At 46.8% G+C, this 21,709-nt stretch overlaps 1 protein-coding gene across 6 annotated transcripts in view; it reads right to left on the bottom strand.

Annotated features, from left to right (window-relative positions):
• The window catches only part of CPPED1 (calcineurin like phosphoesterase domain containing 1), a 104,215-nt gene that overhangs the window by 24,006 nt on the left and 58,500 nt on the right, over nt 1–21,709 (bottom strand). For 5 of the 6 annotated variants that reach the window (XR_009256855.1, XM_058712086.1, XM_058712087.1 and 2 more), the window contains exon 3: nt 11,041–11,463. The exons of the other annotated variant lie outside the window; for it this stretch is intronic. Coding sequence is in view for 4 of the 5 variants with exons in the window: in XM_058712086.1 (XP_058568069.1) it covers nt 11,041–11,463 (423 nt within the window). In the remaining variant the exon portion in view is untranslated. The remainder of the gene's footprint in view (nt 1–11,040; nt 11,464–21,709) is intronic. 6 annotated transcript variants of the gene reach the window in all.

Genomic DNA, 21,709 nt, shown 5'->3' with positions numbered 1-21,709 from the left:
TTTCAAGAATGAAAAAATTATAATTATATAATCTTCACACAATTATAGCCCAAGTCCCCTTTGATGGCCACAAGCTACACCAGAGGCACCTGCCTTTACCTTTAAGGAATGGGTACGTTTGGCCAGAGAGTCAGTGACTTTGACAAGGTTAAAACACCTTTTTTTTTTAACCTTGATCACAATGCTTCTAGGTGGATGGATCAAACACACAAAAAGCAGTCTTTGTCATGACACATGAGCTTGGCATACAGTAGGCAACCTCCAAAATCTTCTGAACTGAATGGATGTCCCCATCAAAGCAAACGTTTGATGGAGCGATTTCATGAAGACACAGCCATGAAGTAAAGGTTGTTAGGAATGAAAAGAAGAAAGAAAGAGGGAAGAAATGTCCCTGCTATGGAGGCTATCCAAGGCAACAGGGGTGACACAATTCTCACAGTGTTATGGGAAATCATGCCCCTATCCAATAATAGCAGCAAAGTATTTACACAGCTTCAAATGCAGTTTATGGAGAGAGGAATTTAAATATTAGAAACAAACGCCCAATGCGTCATGAAGTCCCCTCTAAGATGTCTACACTGACACTAATTCTCTGCTTCCTTCCCTTTTCCCCTTAGACTGAGCTTTCCAATCTAGATGCCACTACAGGGAATCTTGTAATTCTTTTTTCATTTTTTGGAAAAACTTAGAAGATTCAGATGAGTACAAAAAATAATGTAACATTTATATTACCACCACCCACAGATAACAAATATTAACATCTTGTAATGTCTGCTTTCACAGTTTTTAAGAACGAACAAATTACAATTATATAATTACAGGGAGATCATGACCTAAGCCGAAACCAAGAATGGGACACTTAACTGACTGAGCCGCCCAGGAGCCCCAAGAAAGAATTTCTTAATAACAAGAAAATGCTAATGAATAGACTGTTTATGAACCAAGCCCCTACGAAAACAAAACAAACAATGCCCAACCTGTGCACCTGGGCAGAGGCACCTCTGTGTTGAATCACAAACCATACTAAAGACAGGGGACTTCATAAAGCCAATGAAAGTGACACTTGGGGAACTGCCAGAATCGGGAGAGGGGAAGTCATCAACACGTAAGGCTGTGGCAGAAGAAACACACACACGTGTACACACGGGAATTCCTAAGAAGGGCAATAATCAGATTACTGAGGATTCAGAATCAGACCCTTAGGAAAACTGATGACACCTGTAATTATTTTTCTCTCATGCAAAAAGGACCCTCTGCTGTCAAAAGCAGGATGCTGTCGAACAATTATTTTAGTCTATTCAGACCAAGGAAACCAAGTCTACACTTGATTCATTCCTTATGCATTCCAAGAGTTGGTGCATGTTTGCAACAACAAACAACAGTTTAGCAAACACAAGCTAAAGTAAAATGGATTGCCATGATTTGTCTCTTTTTGCAAAATAATGTCTCAAATCAACCTTTATCTTTATTTCATCACAATTTTCTAAGACCTACGTTCCCCACATTTTTAACAATTTTTTAAGTCTGCTTACTTATTTTGAGAGAGAATACACATGCGCACGACGTAGGGAGGGGCAGAGGGAGAGAGAGACAGAGAGACAGAGAGAGAACCCCAAGCAGATTCTACACTCAGTGTGGAGCCCAACTCGGGGCTCCATCTCACAACCATGAGATCATGACCTGAGCTAAAACCAAGTCAGATGCCTAACTGACTGAGCCACCCAGGCACCTACAGTCCCCATTTTTTAAGTGAGCTTTTTCTGGTACCCATGATCCTCAGCTAAGAGCCTCCCTGGACTTGTATCCCAAGGGAGCCAGCCAGGGTACAGGGGTGGCACGGACCCCTCCCTGTTTTGTCTGCAGAAGGCATAATTCACATGCTCAAGGTCAAAGGACGAGCTGAGAAGCTCACTCTGCAAGAACGACTGCTGCTTGCCGAGGCCAGAGGGGCATCTCACACCCGGATGGACTCCCCGGAACCTCGCTCCACGGACCCCTCAGACGGTGCGGCTCCAAGCCTCCCTGTTGAGGCGGACCAGCTCCTTCCTGGGTTAGCCCCCGCAGAAGGGCAGGTGCAGAGTGGAAGTGGGGGTGAGCAGGTGGGCAGGCCCCAGCACAAGCTGGCCTGGCGCCTTGCTTTCCTGCCGTCAACACCTGTGCCCGATGCGCACTCTGCTCATTACGCCGACAGCAGCATGGCTAAGAGGTCAGAGCGCTGGGGCAGGTGCCCAGCTCGGCCACTTCCCAGCTGTGTCTCTCTCTTTTCTTGTCTATAAAATCAGAGCAGCGGGACCTGTACTGTTGACACGCACTCACAGAACTGTGCTGTAATATTTAGTGAGTGGTAATTACTATGACACGAATGTAATGTTAATTGTGCTGTAAATGGCTTATGAAATAAAACTAGCACTGAGGAGGTTGGTTACCCTGTGGTTTCTAGCACCCACTGGTGGCACATCAGGGGCTGTCGCGGGGACATGGGACTCCAGTGTGGTGGGCAGAGGAATAGCACGGTGCCCAACATGGTTACGAAGTCTGGGGTCCTGACTCTGGCAATACTCCAGCAAGCCAGCAGTGGGCAGGGGTGTGACCTTGTGGAAAGGAGAAGATACATTCCCTACGCTTCTCTTTACCGAACGTGAAGTCACTCACAGTATCCTCAGGGTAACGATGTTAACGGCAGTAAGATGGATAATCCCAACGGCACTTTTGTGACTGAGCACCCGCCGGGAGCCAGACACTGTGTCAGGGAACTGGATTAGCTTATCTGATGCCCACAAAAACCTGACATAGTACTACCTGCTTCACAGCTCTGTGACTGGGACAGGTGATTCTACCTCCTGGACTCAAGTCTGCCCGTCAGTGGCAGAGACAGAACACGGACACCTTGCGGGGCTGTTGTGCGGGCTGTGGTGACAATGAGCATGGCCACTGACGATACCATCAGTGTAAAACTGAACGTGACCCAGGGCGCCTCGGTGGCTCAGTCGGTTAAGCGTCCGACTTCGGCTCAGGTCACGATCTCACCGTTCGTGGGTTCAAGCCCCGCACTGGGCTCTGTGCTGACAGCTCCAAGCCTGGAGCCTGCTTCCGATTTTGTGTCTCCCTGTCTGTCTGCCCTTCCCCTGCTCATGCTCTCTCTCAAAGATAAAATAAAGATTAAAAAAAGAAAAAAAGATGGAACATGACCCATGGCTCTCAGGAAGCTTGTTCATCCTCTCCCTTTCTCAGCAGAAAAGCTGCTCTACTAGGTGTCTTCACTGGCATCTGGGAGGGAGCGAGACTCCACCCCCCCAAGAGAGACACAAGCACAGGCCGCAAGGCCGCACCCAGGCAGGGTGACCCAGCAGGAGGTTCATGGCTAAGGTAGCATGGCACCTGCCCTGGACATGCCCCCTCCCACCTGGGCATCGTTACTGCAGGGAGCTCCTTTCCGAGGCTCCCAGTGCGGCACAGGGTAGTGCTCTGTGTAAGACAAACACCAGAGAGAAGGGCCTCTCCTTCTTCTCATGTGTCTGTAATTTAAATTTAAAGATGACTCAGAAGCCAGACAGCCTCTGTGTGTGCTCAGCTCGCCCACCTGTACTAAGGACAGGTCACAGGGTCCTCCGCGTTGTTATCCAAAGGGGTGCCATTCTTTCACCTCTAAATCAATCATCAACATGCCAATGTTTTTGTTAAGTAAAATGAGAACACAAAAACAAAAACAAAGCAATCTCTAGCTTATTTTAAATAACAGTATTCTAAATGTTCACTTATATTGTTGGCCACGGTGGGGGCAAATACCTCTTAAAGGAAAGTGAGTCCAGTACCTAAAAAGTACCTTCCCAGAACCAGTATGGGAAGTCAGAGTGTTTAGCTAAACTAGGGATATTTCAGTTTCACAAAGGAATCCCACTGCTCATGTGAAAATGACATTGCTATTTAAAAAAAAAAAAAAAATGACCTAAAAAGAGAAGAGACAGTGTTTTGATTTCATAAACTTAAAACAGTCGCTGCTGCTTCCCATGCACTTGTGCGTTTCTGAAAGGCCACGATGGGGTTCTTCAATAGGATTTTATCATTTTTAGCTTGAGAGGGACCCACCATGCCGCAGAAGGAACCGCGGTCTGTCATGTTCATTACCCTCCACGGTGCCTAGCCCCGGGCCCCTGCTACTTGTTGAATGAGTAAATGTTGACTTAGCTCTGGAAACGAGCAGCACACAGTTACACACGCCAGATTCTCAACTTATAAATATTTACAGTCAGGACTTGATTTCGACTTTAATTAGCCCAACTGTTAAGGATACCTCCACAGTGAGAAATGAAACCCATCCCCTGGCACCAGATGCAACTTCGGCAGTTGGGCTCTTATCTCGGTTTAGCGTGAACGACGTGCAGACATCCAGTGACTAAAGCATGATGGTTTAGGGTGAACTGATCAAAACAGAAAACAGATCCAACCTGGGAAAATGAATTCAAGACCAAATATAACTTAAAGAGGGTAAATTTCCTCAAGCTGCTAGGCCCCTAGAAACTCTGGATTCTACAGACGCTGAAAAAAGGATAGGTGATGCGTTCTCACTTGAGAGTTGGTGAAACTTTTTAAAAAATGTTCATTCATTTTTGAGAGAGAGAGAAAGTGCCAGTGGGGGGAGGGGCAAAGAGCGAGACAGACAGAATTTGAAGCAGGCTCCAGGCCCTGAACCGTCGGCAGGGACGTGGGGCTCAAACTCACGAACCGTGAGATCATGACTTAAACCGACTGAGACACCCAGGTGCCCCGAGAGTTGGTTAAGAAAACAACCACTAGGATCCTTTTTTAAAATACATTTTATTATTTTTTTAATTTTGTAAATGTTTATTTATTTTTGAGAGAGAAAGAGAGAGGGAGGGAGGGAGGGAGGGAGGGAGACAGAGAATCCAAAGCAGCTCCGTGCTACCAGCACAGAGCCGGACGCGGGGCTCAAACTCACGAACCGTGAAACCATGACCTGAGCCGAAGCTGGACGCTCAAACGATTGAGCCACCCAGGCGCCCCTTAAAATGCATTTTAAACAAAGGGCACTGTGAGATGGCTGCCATTGTCTTGTGGACACATTTGCTAGATTCAGAAAAACCTGCCTATGACAGCGTGTATTCACAGGTGTCTTCAGCAACGCATCAACTGGTTTAGAAAAAGTAATGGGGAGTCAAATTCTGTCACTAAATTCCAAAGGAATTTTTCCATCTAGTTGAAGGCTTCCCTGCCTCTGATAAAAGCAAACATAGCAAGTATTCCTTATCCGCACTGAAAAATCTCACAGTCCTTGAGACACGGTCCATCTTCCCGCACATCCCAGGAGCTAAGAAACTTTCTGCCTAGCTTCACTTCCCGTAGTTTGTATTAGAAGAAGAGTTGCTAATTGCTTTCTTTCGCCACTTACAAAGTCAGGTTGGCACGTGCCTCTCCTCGAGGGGAGATTCTCGCACACGCCCTCTCGAGGAGACCCTGCCCCTCCCGCCGGCATCCCAGGGCGAGAGGCACCGCCTATGGATAAAGCCAGACCCTGCGTCAAGCAAATTTGCCGGCTGTGGGCTCGTGGTGGGGTCCAGGGTCATCTCATGACACACAGCCTTTTGTGGAGCACATACTGTGTCCCCGCGTCACTTCAACCTGGTGCTCACACCAACCCTATGAGGCTGGGACCAGAGCCCCCATTTGACAAGTGAGAAAACTAAGGCAGAAAGATGTTGGGCAGCTCATGTGAGGCCATGCAGCTGGGGAGGGCCACCAAAGGATCTGAATCCGGGTCTGTTTGAAACCCAAGCTTGCCTGCCGCCCTGTGCTGTGATATGGCCCCATCGCTCCCGCTGGTGCACACCTGCTCTCCCTACACCACCTCCACGAGTTCGGCCCTACCCGCATGGTAATGGTGCTACTACTGACGATTTTTACCTTGAAGAGCCACTTATGTATTTTTTCAAACACATGTTAAAATAAACACCCAAGTGCTGGACTTAAGTGTCCCCAGGTCACCTCCCACAGGGACCTCCAACAGGGCATGCCTCACCCGGGTGTGTCCTCCATGGAGGAACCTGAGGCTCGCTCTGGGCGGACCCTTCAGCGGGTCAGGCAGCTGCCGCGGTGGGGTCACCAGGAGCATGCTGGAGTTAGACGCACGCACGGTGTGGACACGGTCTGAGGGCAGGGCAGGAAGATTTCTCTGAGCCAAAGGCGGGGAAAAGTACGACCCGCCAGCTCACACCTGGCTTTTGTAAGTAGAGTTGTGCTGGAACAGGGCCACGCTCATTTGCTTATGTATGTCTGTTACTGCTACAAAGGCAGAGCTCTGCGGTTGCCACGGAGACCACAGCCCAAAGTGTTTACTGTGTGCCCCTTGGCAGAAAAAGTTCACCAAGACCCCGCTTTACGTGATACATTTCCCATCCAAAGCTCAGTTCGCCAACACTGATCCACAGGTAGTATCGACATTATCTATGATTCTGCTGATAAGTATGTGAATCAAATCTAATTCCATTCCACTTAGCCAATATTTGTTTATTGACAGGGCAACCACATGACAGTTTTGGCCAGAGGCTGGGCTTACAGAGGTGAATAAAGCTGGGATTCCATTTTTGGAGGAATCAGGACATAAACAAATAATCTCAATACAACTCAGAAGGACATCAGAGTAGAATCAGACGTTTTATTTTTCCTACAAAGTGGACCCTGGAAACCCGACCATTTTGTTCTTTCAAACTTTGAAATTTTCAAATGATAATTATGGGCTAAGATCTCTTTCTCTCTCCAGTTTTTTTTTTTTTTAAAGGAATAAATACTGGAGATGAAACTATTTCTGCGAAATTACTCATTAACTTCTGCAGGAAAGATCAACTTATTGGAATGTTTCGTAATTGCCAAATTCGCTCTGGGCTCCCTACTACACAGTTCTCATCTCTATGTTGAGAAGGGAAAAAAAAAAAAAAAAAGGTATCGAGACATCAAGGGAGACGAGGTCAGTTAAAAGAGCCAGACTTTTGTTTTTTAAGATTGAGTTCTTAAATTGGAATCCGTATTAACTAGGTCACAAATTAACCTTTTGCTGAAAAAGGCATGAGGGACAGAGACAGTGGTTGCGTTCAACCACGATTTCATTATCTACTATCTGTCTTTGCAACTCAACTAGGTATCAGGTGAATTAAGGGGAAAACCAATTTCTACATCCCGTGGATGTGATGAAATTGATTATCCTCAGGCAGTACAAAGGAAGACCGAAAATAACGGGTGCAGCTCCCCATCTGTGCGTCTGTCCTGCCCTGATAACTGTTTATTTGCGCTGGCTGTTGACGACGCTTTTGTACCACACAAAGAAGGTTTTTCACTGAGCTTCAAAAGGAGAAACAGAATGCATCCGTTTCTAGGGAAACCTGAGCGGGGAGGCTCGCAGGCTTGGATTCATAGAACGCATCCCAACACACACGGTGGCCCATTGTATAGTAACACCCCTCCTCCTCATTTACCTCATCCCGTTTGAAAAATTAATGCAACAATGAGAGATGATTGTTGATGTTCGTTATTAAATCATTTATTCATCCCACACAATGATTCAGAATTATTCATTAAGCTTGCTGGAAGGAAGCTGGGTTTTACCTCCATGGTGGTTTGAGGAGGGATGTGCTCTTTAAAAGGATATTTTATAACAACACAATTATCATAATTAAAAGCTACCCTGATATTCTGATGAGCCTTTGACATATTTTTTGAGTACCGGCATTTTAACTCAGGGAGATAAAGGAGACTGGAATAACACGAGGGAATAATATTGCTGTGGGGGAAAAGCTGGAGGCAGCATTAAACAGCAGCATCACCCCCAATTTGATCACGGTCTTGAAGTTAATGAATCTTATGAAATGTCACTTGAACTCTGGCTTTCCCAAAGGAGTCCAAGAATTACAATGCTGTGAGCTGAGCGATCTCTGGGATCGTGAGTCATGGGTGCACACATTCCCTAGGAGAGACAACCTACTCATGCTTTCACCCTAAGCAGATCACTCAGCCTGCCACCAAGCTGGGTCCACATCCGGCATGGATCTCTTCTTGACATTGCCCTTGGTTTGCTGTGTGTGTGGAAGGCCATAAAGGAAAGGGCCAGGCTTGGTAAGCCACTAAAACTGACAGGTGACAGCAGGAAGGACACCTGTCTCTGCTTTTCCCTGGTTAAGCAGGCTTAGGTGAAGTTCCTAACGCCAGTGGCCAACAGGACTCCGTCTCATACGTGAAGGTACCTGGTGTGAACAGTGGGGGGCCAGGTGGGAAGAGAGAAATTGGCTGCTCTATGAACCTGGAAAGCCAGCATCAAGGGAGGACATCACGCAGAAACGAAAGGCTTGGACGTATGCTCGATCCTTGGAACGCACCTTGAAAAGCTCTATGGCGGGGCGCCTGGGTGGCGCAGTCGGTTAAGCGTCCGACTTCAGCCAGGTCACGATCTCGCGGTCCGTGAGTTCGAGCCCCGCGTCAGGCTCTGGGCTGATGGCTCGGAGCCTGGAGCCTGTTTCCGATTCTGTGTCTCCCTCTCTCTCTGCCCCTCCCCTGTTCATGCTCTGTCTCTCTCTGTCCCAAAAATAAATAAAAAAAACGTTGAAAAAAAATTTAAAAAAAAAGAAAAGCTCTATGCCCAGGAGCTCCGTGACAGCACGACCCTGGTCTCTGTGGCCAGCATACAGTGGGTGCTAACCAAATAAATCGGCTGTGTCAGTCCTTCATTCACTCTACAAACACGGATGAGGCACTGACTAGGAACTGACCTGAGCCAGGCGTCCTGAATGCAGAGATGAGCACAAGAGCACCCCCACACTCAAGGAGCCGAGTCTAGCGGGTGACTGAGATAAGTCAACACAAACGAGTCTGCTGGGATCAAGGAGAGCTGAGGAAGAACCCAGGGCAGGGCTGGGGGCACCTCACGCAGAAGGTGCTGAAGGGGAGTAGCTGGCCAGGTGAAACGGGAGAGTCAGAGACAATGGGGAAGAGTGGGGAGCTGGCTTTTCCCTGGGGCTGAGGGGGGCCAGAAGGGTGGGGGGCTGGAGAGCTGCCACTATGGCCCAGATGGTGGCCTCAAGAGGTGGACAGTCTAGAGAGACGTTAAGGCACTGGAAATACCGGAGCCTTCTGGGCCGGGCGGCCCTACCAGAGATGGACCCGCCAGCCTGACGCCATTAAGGCTGGAGTAAGACTAGTTCCTCTGCTCAGTCTCACACTTAGCAAGTGAGCTCCTGACTGGAACGTGGCTTCCCATGTCGTTCTGCCCACGGGAGGACACTGTGCCGTCGGGGCGGAGGGGAGGGTTTCAGCCGGGCTTTGCATCAATCGATGGGCATTCTGGTGGTAGTCCCCCACCCCTGTGAGCCGGGGCAAGTGGAGCCCACCTCCAAGACCCGGACCAGCGGGGGGTGTGCTGAGAGCTCGCGGGGCCGCAGGCCGGAGGGGGAGGTGGCTGGTGCATCCCAAGTACCCCGCCGCCTTCCGGGGCTCCTGGTGGGTGGGCAGGAGGCCTCTCCGGAGGCTGCCTGGTTAGAGCCGTGGGCTCTCTCTTTATAAATGCCTACAGGTCTCAACATCGGGGGGTGCCGGTGGGCCGCACGTGCACACGCCGCTCAAGAACGTGGTTGACAGGAACAGGGAACAAAGAGCGGCCACGGGGATGGCATTTACATCATTTAACATTTGATATGAAAGGAATCACTTCTCTGGCATTAAATGTTCTCTCTGACATTATTCTCTGTTACAAAATAGTCTCCACGGTGGTGCTGATGCCATCTTGACACTTCATTTCCTTGTCATCAAAATGGTTTTCTGCACCAACTCAAGCATGGCATGAAATTTCAAAGGCCTCAATAGAAGTTTTCCAACTTCATCTCCATGGAACAGTTGGATAATGTCTCCAATTATGCAAGCCTTTTGTAAAATGTCTCAAAAATACAGAAGGGCCTATTGTACATTTAACAAGTAAATGCGAACACATTTAAATGCTCGAAGATGAAAAGAAGAGTATAAGAAATTTTGTTTTTTTAAATGAACGTTTGCTATGGGGTCAGGCCGCCACCTCCCTCTCCCTATCTCCTAACAAACAAGTGATGTATTCAGATTTTAGAAGCATTTGACGAAGTACACTCTGGAAAGATCTGAAAGGAGGCATTAAAACCAAAACAAGAGACACAACAGTTGTCAAAACCGGAATCCTGCCGTCACTGGTCATGCAGGGAATCGGCTTGGGACGACCCATTTCACAGGACAGAAACACTACAGGTGCTGCGGGGAGGAGAGAAGGAGGTGTGCGGACCAGTACGCCGTCCGAGGGCTTCCCGGTGTGTGTGTGCGCGCGTGTGTGCGTGCACACGCACGTGTTAAATACGTGATTCGCCCAACATTTCCAGCAGGTTAAATCTGACTAAATACATTTCTGTCTCCTCAATCTGGGGGAGAGTTTAGTCCCTGTTCTAGGAAAAGTGATGAGGCTCCAGGACACCCACGTCCCAGGACTCCCCGGGGTTACATCCAACACTGGTAAAGCCTGGCTCTTGAAGATCACCTGCTGTTGGGCAAGTTGGTGCTTCACAGAGGTATGAGAAAAGATGACGCTGGCATCATCCCTTCTCCCTGGGTCGGAACAGCCACACTCAGACCCCGTCCAACCCCAATAACCCCACACCTGCGGGACCCCCAACCTCAGCTGCCAGCAGCTGCCACAACCTCACTACTTGGGAGGCCAGGGGCTACTGGAATGCTTTACAGGCCCCTTCTCCTTTAATCCTCACACCCACCCTGTGAGAGACCTCCTTCTGCTACTCCCACTTGACAGATGAGCACACCGCGGCTGGAAGGCCAGGCGGCTCGTCCAAGGCCACAAGGCCAGTGAGCGGTGGAGCTGGGGTCAGAACCCAGTTCTGTCCAAAGCCCCCTCCTCTCTCTGCCTTGCCAGGCTGCGGGGGGTAGGGGTGGGGGTGAGGCAGAAGAAGGATCTGGAAGCCTCCCCTCTAGACGGCCCTCCCCACCAGCCCCCGGGGTCCAGGGCGCTACCTGCTCGGACGAGCTTGTCAGCCACCTCCCTGCGCACAGACTTGGTGAGGCTGAAGTAGTCGTCGTCCTCGTCGATGCTCTGGAGGAAGAGCGGGATGTGCTGGAAGACGATGGTGTGCTGGCACTCGCGCTGGCCCGCGATGCTCAGCTGCTGGTCCAGCCACTGGTCCTGCGCCTGCTTCAAGGCGGGGCACCGGGAGGCATCGTACCAGAACTGGGAGTTGAGCACGAGGCACAGGACGCCCCCGACCCAGAAGCTGAAGTAGTCGTCCCCCCAGGTCCGCTGGAACTCTGCCACGGTCTCGGGCGTGGGGGCGTTGCCCAAGTCGTGGTTGCCACTGACCAGCACCAGCGGGATGTCGCTGTCCACGCGGGCCAGCACCCGCTGCAAGTCCGCGGTCTGCTCCTTCCGCCAGGGCGTCCCTGCAAGAGTGAGGGTCACGTCTGAAACGGCTGTGGCGGTTCATGCATTTACTGACACAAGAGAGTACGATCTAGAAATACACGCAACCAGGTGTGTGAAACTGCAAATGGTATGTTAGAAGCAAATCAACAAGTGAGGCGGGACCTCTGGCCCGCTTCCCTCAGGGCGCTGTGGAAATTCAGAGTCTAAGTGGCCGTCTGCCCCAATGTTGCTGACTGGGAGATGGTACAGAGTTATTCTAATATTAAATATTAGTGAGGCTTGGGGCGCCTGGGTGGCGCAGTCGGTTAAGCGTCCGACTTCAGCCAGGTCACGATCTCGCGGTCCGTGAGTTCGAGCCCCGCGTCGGGCTCTGGGCTGATGGCTCGGAGCCTGGAGCCTGTTTCCGACTCTGTGTCTCCCTCTCTCTCTGCCCCTCCCCCGTTCATGCTCTGTCTCTCTGTCCCAAAAATAAATAAAAAACGTTGAAAAAAAAATATTAGTGAGGCTTAATTTCTTTTATTCAGATGAAAAACAGTTGTGGCTTTTCTGTCCTCTCTCAATGGATCATCACGTGTGCCCCCATTGTGTGTGCACGCTTTGAAAGCTAGTCCCAAACCAACTGCTACTTAAAGTTATTCTTACCGTACGCATGGCCTTGCAGACTGTGTGAGCACTTGTACCGGAAAAATTCTTACAAATCAACTGGCCTGTGCATTTGGCCAAACCCCGCTCCCCCATGCCCCATACAGGGGAAGAGGTACTTTATATCCTACTAATAGTGTGAAAAAGGGCACGGGCTCAATGTCTTTTTAAAAATTTTTTGACGTTCGTTTATTTTTGAGAGAGAGACAGAGTGCGTGCAGGGGCGGGGCAGAGAGAAAAGGGAGACACAGAATCTGAAGCAGGCTCCAGACTGTGAGCTGTCAGTACAGAGCTGGATGTGGGGCTTGAACTCACAAACTGTGAGATAGGACCTGGGCCGAAGTTGAACGTTTAGCCAACTGAGCCACCTGGGCACCCCTCGATGTCTTAAATATTGTGTCTCACTCCGTCCTACCCCAGACACACAGGATTCAGTATGGAGATGATGATTTGGACAGAGAGTTGTCAAGTAAGTGGGAACCCTCCTTCACATTCCTGGTTTTCCCACTTCCTGTCATAATGTATTAATACTTTAATGAACAGGATTTGAAATGACCAATGCCATTCTGGATCTGGTTTTGGTTGGTTTTGATAGGTTTGGTTTTCTGAGCCCCTCTGTGCTAATTCATTCAACAAATATTTATTGAGTACTATGTGTAAGGCACCGATTTCGTTACCGGGGCAGGCCGTGAGCCAAAGAGACACGAATCTTTCCCTCCCAACAGGGGAGTCAGACAAGCGATCCAGCAGATGATAGGCGCACACCATCCGTATCACATGTTGTGAAGCGTTACTGAGAAAGGCAAAGTGGGCGAACGACGGAATTCCCGTACCACGTTTGTCCTGAGGAACACACTCAATACTACGCATAAGGAAAACAATGAGAGAAAACAGCGGCCAGCTTCCCCAGGGATGGCGAAAATGCACCTGAAAAACCTTGCCATGAGCAGACAAAAACTATACCCGACATTCTGTGTCCGTGATGAATTTAAAAGCAGGCAAAAGGATCTCTACAAAGTGACTGCAGCTAAGAAGGAGGACCAAATGCACAGAGGAATTCAGGCTAGAGGGCCATAAAATAGGCAGGCGTGACGCAGGAATGGGAAGAAACAGACTCGGGAGAGAAATAGAGGCAAGAGAGAAAACCGTTTCAGAAGTTCCAACTACAAGAAATTAGCAGTACCAAGATTTCCTTTACAGCCGACTAGATGCCAGTTTTTCTCAGTCTCCCGTGTGAGCTTGGAAAGAATGTGCACTCTCTAACTGTGGAATACGGAGCTCCGCGCATTGCCACCAAACTTGGTCAAGGTGTGATTCGAATCTCCGGTGCCATTCATGACTCCTCGCTTTTGGCCTGCTGATCCGTGTCACTTTCAGAGACTTGGTTAAGTCTCCACTGTAACTGTCACCTGTTCCGTTTCTCCTTGTGACTATGCCAAGTCTGGTGTGCGTTTAATTTTAGCGATGTTGTTGGGATGGGTAAGAGTTCAGAATTTCCCTATCTCACTGAAATAGCTTTATAATTCATTCTAATAAAATAAATAGAAAGTAAATAAAGAGGCAGATCTACACGGACGCAACAGAAAGATCATTAATATATTAAGTAAACACATGGAGGAAAAAGTCACATGTCAATTTTTAAAAGGCTAACACATATTCACATATGGTGGACGAAACTCCTCCAAAGACGTAAAGAAAACTATTAACTCTGGTTAAATCTGGGAAACAAGTAGGGAGGGAGGGAGACTTCCACATTCAGTTTAAAATCCTTTATACTACATTTTAAAAGTTCCTTCCTTCCTTCCTTCCTTCCTTCCTTCCTTCCTTCCTTCCTTCCTTCCTTCCTTCCTTCCTTCCTTTTTCCAAGCTTACATATACGAGTTTCCATTTTTATTTAAAGAAAGAAAAGTGTTTTTTTGTTTTTTTGTTTTTTTTAAAGGTGATTTTAGTTCCAGGATCCTAAGGTTTAAAGAAGATCCAGGAGCTACATTTTGTCAGCTGCATCCCAGTCAAGCAGCTGCATTTTGAAGCAGTCCCAATTTCTGGGATGAGGGGAATTGGTTTGGGGAAGAGGTGAGCTGGCTGACTGCCACAGGAGGAGTTCTTCAGGGGAGAAGCAGGTCCTGCCTGGCACCAGGGACCAGGAAGGCCCTCCCTTGGTGGTGCTGGGCATTAGCTTACAACCAATGTCTGCCTCCTCGCTCTTCTGGACTGGCCCTGGGGCTCCTGGTTTAAAGGGACTGACATTGCCCGTTTGGCTAAACCTGGACTGTGGACATCTGTGTTGACCATACATAACCCCCTCTAAGACCCCATTGTTCAGTTCTTTTCCTACCTCAACAAACAGGGAGGATGACTCCTTTATGATATTGAACGTGATAAACCATTTCAAAGGAACTCCATAAACCAGCGCCAATCTTTCCTTAACCGGTTTCCTAAAAACCCCAAAGCCACCACGAATGTTCTCTTCTTTCCATTCATGCAGACTTGGGGATACTTATCTGGCACTTACTGTATGCATCAGGCACTGTTTTAAGGGCTGTACTCACATTAATTTGGTTTGACAACCAGTGGGGGAGTCAGGATTTGAACTTGGGGCTCCAGCTCAGAGTGCTGCCTCTGATTACAGTCTCTTGGTCACGAACTAAGATCCTAGCTTCCAGGGTGACTTCTCTCAGCCGTCCTGATCCATAGGACAAGGACTTTATAAGGCACTGGGATGCAGAGAGTCTCCCATTCGTGATTTTCAAAAGGCATTTCATCACGACCCTTCACATACTGACACAAATGACGTTTGAACGGCTAATGACCATACTCAAAAAAAGCACCTAAAAGAAAGGCTTAGTCAAAACGGGGAAAGGAGACCCTGCCTACAAGCCATCTATAGTGAAGAGCTGTGAATTAGACACAGTAATAGGATGTTTGTTTCCAAACTTCGGAGGGATCCTGCTTTAGAGGAAACCACAAACACCCCCAATAAACTGTTAAAAAAAAAAACCCAAAAAACAAGAAACGCCATCTTCCCTGGATCCCTTCAGTCAAATATGAGCCTCTCTCATGAAGCTTTTCCAGAACCTTCTATACTCCTCACGTGGAGGCACAGTATGAAGGTGGGGTCTAGGGCACCTCGGTTTGGTCCCTGACTCTTGCCTTTCACAAGCCATGTGGCCTTGGGTGAGTCACTTGGTTCCTCTGAGCCTTGGTCTCATCGTGCATGAAATGAAGATGGTGACCTCCATACCTCAGAGGGCAAGCGTAAGGGTTCGTACCAAGACCGCGATTTTCAGAGTTTGTACGAACAGGGATGCAAAAGCACTGGCTGTCTCCCCTCTACCCCAACACCCGAATGTACTGGATTCTCCATTTTTGACTGGTGACTCAAAGTGTGCACACAGCAATCGATAAATCATTTCTGAAGGAAAGAAAACATTCCCCAGGGATAGAAAGAATTTTTAGGTAAGAATTTAGAAGCGACGAAGTAACTTCTCGATTACAAAAAGCCAACAAGCTTAAGGAAAACACTTGCATTATTTTCAACATGCTTTCTTTTTTTTTTTTTTTTTAATTTTTTTTTCAACGTTTTTTATTTATTTTTGGGAAAGAGAGAGACAGAGCATGAACAGGGGAGGGGCAGGGAGAGAGGGAGACACAGAATCAGAAACAGGCTCCAGGCTCCGAGCCATCAGCCCAGAGCCTGACGCGGGGCTCGAACTCACGGACCGCGAGATCGTGACCTGAGCCGAAGTCGGACGCTTAACCGACTGTGCCACCCAGGCTCCCCGCAACATGCTTTCTTCTGTGTGTACCAGAATGTCTTTAGGGTCAGGACATCAATAACCCCTTAGTATTATTAACATAGCTGCTAGTATATCTTAAAAGTAGGTAGTACTTCCTAAGAAGTCATATTATTAATAGCAAAGCCCAAAGCCAAACCTCACGAGCATCAGGAACAGAAAAAATGTTACTCTGGCCAAGGACACCGAGTTTCCATGAGTTTCTTACGGATCAAGCAGGGCTGTGCACTTCACAGGAAGGATAGAAAGGGAAGCAGGGAAAGGGAAGAAGAGACTTTGGAGAAGGAAGAAAAATCACAAGAAATGACGGAGAAGAAAGAAGGAAATCTCCATTAAAATTTTAGGATTATTTGGGCACCTGGGTGGCTCAGTCGGTTAAGTGGCTGACTTCAACTCAGGTCATGATCTCGCGGTCCGTGAGTTTGAGTCCCGCATCGGGCTCTGTGCTGACAGCTCAGAGCCTGGAGCCTGCTTCACATTCTGTGTCTCCCTCTCTCTGTCCCTCCGCCATGCACACCGCTCTCTCTCTTTCTCTCAAAAGTAGAATTAAAAAAATGTTAGGATTATCTGTTCTAGTTCTGTGAAAAACGTTGCTATTTTGTTGGGGACTGCATCAAATCTGCAGATTGCTCTGAGTAGTATGGATGCTTTAACCATATTTATTATTCCAAACCATGGGAATGGAGTATCTTTCCATTTGGTTGTGTGAGCGTCACAGAACTAGAACAAATAATCCTAAAATTTCTATAGAACCACCAAAGACCCTGAAGAGCCAAAGCAATCTTGAGAAATGACAACAAAACTGAAGGTATCACAACCCCAAAGTGAAGTTATATTACAAAGCTGCAGTAATCAACACAGTATGGAACTGGCACAAAAACGGACATATAGATTAATGGAACAGAATAGAAAGCCTAGAAATAAGCCCACACTTATATGGTCAATTAATCTATGACAAAGGAGCAAAGAATATCCAGTGGGAAAAAGACAGTCTCTTCTACACCAGGTGTTGGGAAAACTGGACAGCTACGTGCAAAAGAATGAAACTGGACCACTTACACCAAATACAAAAATAAACCTCAAACGGATTAAAGAACTAAATGTAAGACCTGAAACCAGAAAAATCCTGGAAGAGAGCAAAGGTAGTAATTTCTTTGACATTCATTGGCCATAGAAACATTTTTCTAGATATGTCTTCTGAGGCAAGGGACACAGAAAGCAAAATTAAACTATTGGGACCACATGAAAATAAAAAAAAACTTTTGCACAGTGAAGGAAACCATCAATAAAACAAAAAGGCAACCTACTGAATGGGAGAAAATAGCTGCAAATGATATATCTGATAAGGGGGTTAATGTCCAAATTATTCAACACCAAAAAACCCAGATAATCCAATTCAAAATGAGGAGAGGACCTGAACAGACACTCTTCCAAAGAAGACATACAGATGGCCAACACAGGAAAAGATGCTCAAGAGTACTCATCATCACAGAAATACAAACCAACCACAATGAAGCTACCACTTTACACTTGTCAGAAAGGCTAAAATCAAAAGATAAGAAATAACAAGTATTGGCAAGGATGTGGAGAAAAAGGAATCCCCTTACGGCACTGGTGGGAATGCAAACTGGTGTAGCCATTGTGGAAAACAGTATGGAGGTTCTTCAAAAAATAGAGGTTCTTAAAAATAGAAATACTACCTGATCCAGTCATTGTGCTACTGGGTTTTTATTCAAAGCAAACAGAAACGCTAATTCAAAAAGATATACCGGAGAATTATTTAAATAACCAAGATATGAAAGCAACCATATGTATCAACTGACAAATGGACAAAGAAGATGTGGTATGTATATAAAAACGGAATATTAGCCATAAAAAACAACGAGATCTTGCCATTTGCAACAAGGTGGATGGAGCTGGAGAGTATTACGCTCAGTGAAATAAGCCAGAGAAAGACAAATACCGTATGATTTCACCCATTTGTGGGATTTAGGAAAACAAGTGAACAAACAAAGGAAAAAGAAACAAATCAAAACCAAGATCCTTAAATATAAAGAACCGATGGTTGTGGGGGAGAGGGGGCTGCAGGGCCGGGTGAAGGAGACGAAGGGACTGAGAGCACAGGTACCGCGATGAGCACCAAGGAACGCACGGAATTTTTGAATCATTATATTATACACTTGACACTGACATAACACGATGTCGATTATACTTGAAGAAAAAACAAAAAGAAGACAGGAGGAGGACTGTTCCAGACAAGTCTCCACGGCGGATGAGGGGCACCTGCTGAAAAGGGGGTACCGAGTGAACAGGGACCCCGATGTCAGCACACACCTGCTAACTGAGAACTCTGGATGGGACTGACGAGGGCAGCGTGGAAACCTGTGATGTGCTTAAAATACATTTTTAAAAAAATTTTTAAATGCAAGTAGTTAAAATAAAACCAGGAGGTAGAAAACATTATAAAGATAATTATAAAGTATTTATGTCATTCATTACCTTTGAATTTTTTCAAGTTTACTTATTTATTTTGAGAGAGAGACAAAGAGAATCCCAAGCAGCCTCGGCACTGTCAGTGTGGAGCCTGACGGGGGGCTCGAACCCATAAACCATGAGATCATGACCTGAGCCAAAATCAAGAGTGGGACATGCACCAAATGAACCACCCAGGGGCCCCATTAACTTTGAATTTTTGATATGATGTGGCACCATGGAATGTGTAACTTTTACTGTCATTACTCATCAAGGCAGAGATCATTATCTTCTTTCTTTGCAAATGGCCTTAAAATACACTGTCTGATAAAATCTCTTGGCAGACTTGGAAGAGAAGTAAATGTCCTTAACTAGATAAAGCACAGCTACAAAAAGCCTGTAGCTAATGCCATGCTTAAAGGTAAAAGACTGAACACTCTCCCCCTCTGGCTGAGAACACAGCAAAGGTGTCTGGTCTTGCCATTTCTATACAACATCATGCTAGAAGTTCTGGCCAGGGCAGTAAAACCAGAAAAAAGAAATATTTTCTCTTTCCAAACAGACTGGAAAAGAGAAAATAAAACTGCCTATTTTCAGAAGACATGACTGTTTCTGTAGAAAACTCCAAAGAATCTATTGTTAAAAAAAGGTTTCTAGATTAATAAGGGGGGGGGGATTAGCTTGGTTATTGGAATCAAGGTCAGTATACAAAAATTAATTACATATATACTAGTAATGAAGAATGAGAGGTATAAATAGAAATATTTGAAAGATATTTAGCGGGTAGAAACAATGGAAGTCCTTGTTGTATGAGTTACAAGAAGGAGAAGAAGGACTTAAAAATAATTCCTGGCATTTCAGCAACTGGGAGGTCATATCATTTACTGATAGGAAAAAGACTGGGGAGGAAAAAGATTCAAGGTAAAAATCAAATGCTCTTTTTCAACATAAAACTTGAAGTACTAATATGGATACAGGCAACAAAAGGAAAAAAAAATGGACTTCATGACAATTTTTAAAACTCCTGTGCGTCATAAAGCGGGAGAAAATATTTGCCAATCATGTATCATATAAGGCATTAATACCCCGAATATAGACAGAACTTCTAAAATTCAACAGTGGATGAGGGCTCCACCTTCTGAAGGGAAAATAACACTGTGCTCTACTGAGAGCACATCTCTACCAGAAGCGCAGGTCGACACCACCTGCTCACCACAAAACACCACGATAAACATATTTTGTCTTCTCCTCTGGGGAGAAAGGAGAACAGAAGCTGCCTCAAAGCCCCAGAGAGGATAACCTGGCTACAGAAAAGAACAGAACAAGAAATGAACAGCCAATCTGTGTGCTTCTATTCCCCTTCAACCATCCCAAACCTGGCCAGCAAACACAGTGATGGGAAAAATCCACCAGAAAACTACTAATGAAAACCATCCACCTCTGAGACCTTCAAAACGTTTCCTCTCCTCTGTGGAGGCTATCTAAATAACAGATGCTGCGAATAGATTTCAACGGTGTTATGAATCTATTTACTGTTTTAGTAAGATGACTTTCTTCTTTTTTTTCCAACAAGCAAACCAATGTTTTTCTCTGTAGCAAATTGACACGAAAGGGTGCTGCTTAAAGAAAATGAGACTTCTCTATTCCCTGGTCCCTGTAGGCACAAGAACTCAAACGAGAGCTGATGCTAATGTACTCAACCACTGTCAGGAAAATTTAAATTAAATAGCAGGACAACTTTAGCAAGCACAGAAACAGTACGATGATGAAATGGGCTATTCATTCGGCAGGATCTAGAGTGGACTTCCAGTTCAATACCAGCGGCGGTGAAAAGAACAAAATCAATATGGCGCTCGAATAAGCACACTCCGAGCAGTTACTTACAAACCAAATGATTTCCCCAGCCTAGGCCAGTGTAGGGGAGGCAGATGAACTAGTCTGTGATGGGCAAGAATTACCTATCTGGAAAATGGCTGCTGTATGCGGTCAAATCCCTTCACGCCTGCACAGTCTTGTTGGCCTGCCCCAGCTCTCAGGGGCTTGAATCTGCCTAGTATTTCACATGGCACCAAGGCTGGGCAGTGCAGTGAGCAGCAGTCTCCAGTAGCATTTTCTTGGTGAAGACACTTGGGAGATATATGTGAATTTGGTCTAATTTGGGATCGGCTGAATGCAGAAATTAACAAGACAGTGGGATATGCACAGAACACCCCCCCTTCCTCCCTCCTCTCCCTAATCCCAGTGGTGGGTTCTCGGCTGAGCAACCTCAGAACCCTTCCTCCTTAGTCCAGGCTTTCTGAGAAGGAGAAAGAAGGTTCAGCAACTTCTCCATCCAGCTGCAATCCAACTTCTACACACACACACACACACACACACGCACACGCACACATGCACACACGCACACACTCACGCACGCACATGCACCATTCCTCTATCCCTAAAGTCTCTTTCCCTAACGGAGCTGTAGCAAACTTGAGGTAATTAAAGGCACAGCTTGCAGCGGACTCTGTGAAGCTGCATTGGGTAGGAGCATGTGCCTATTACAGGCTAAAATGCTTCCTCTCAAATTCTTATATGAAAATCCTAACCCCCAGTAACTGCATACAGTACACAGCCCCTTCCCAGGAGAGCTGACCCGCTGCCCTCTTCTTAAATCCCTCTTTACCTATCGTTCCTGCATCATAGAAAAGGCAAGACCATGTTTCTTCTGCTCTGGTTGTAGCTTACCTCTCGGAGGCCTGCGATGGCCCATGGGTGCCTCTTTGCAATCCGTTCTCACAGCCAGGCCACGAGCTTTCCCAGCCGGGTCACCAGCCCGTCAAATTGCTCACTTCACGGAATTGCAAACTACTCAAAGTTTCAGAGGCTTGGCCTCGTCTTCTTACTCCTCATCCCACCTGACCCTCACATCACCCTTGCGATGGTGCACCGGATGGATGTGGCATCCTACGCAAGAGGCACCTGCTGAAATCCCTGCCCAGTACAAAACTTGCCTGTTTCAAAACTACTCCTGAAACAGGATGGTGTTATTTGCTTACCAGCTCAAGTGCCCCTGACGCTTTGCAAGAGCATGAAAAGTTTTGCATTTTACTCACCACCCGCTTCACCAGCTCTGAAATGACATGATTCTTGACAAACGTTAAATTTGAAGGGAGCTGTATTACTTCAAAGGTAAAGCATAAAGAGGCTTTTCTTTCTTTCCTTTTTTTTTTTTTTTTTTGGTACCATGCTATTTTGGGTTCACATAGCATCAATCCATTGTTCTATTCCCATGATTTAGAGATGAGCGAACCAGGACTTAGTGTAGTCACAGTGGGGAGGGAATGGGGACCCACAGCCGAGCTGCACGGAGCCG

This window comes from Neofelis nebulosa, chromosome 18 (assembly GCF_028018385.1).
Source record: "Neofelis nebulosa isolate mNeoNeb1 chromosome 18, mNeoNeb1.pri, whole genome shotgun sequence".
NCBI classification, from domain to species: domain Eukaryota; kingdom Metazoa; phylum Chordata; class Mammalia; order Carnivora; family Felidae; genus Neofelis; species Neofelis nebulosa.
The sequence above is the reverse complement of the archived record's forward strand: the minus strand, read 5'-3'. Positions and strand labels throughout refer to the sequence as shown.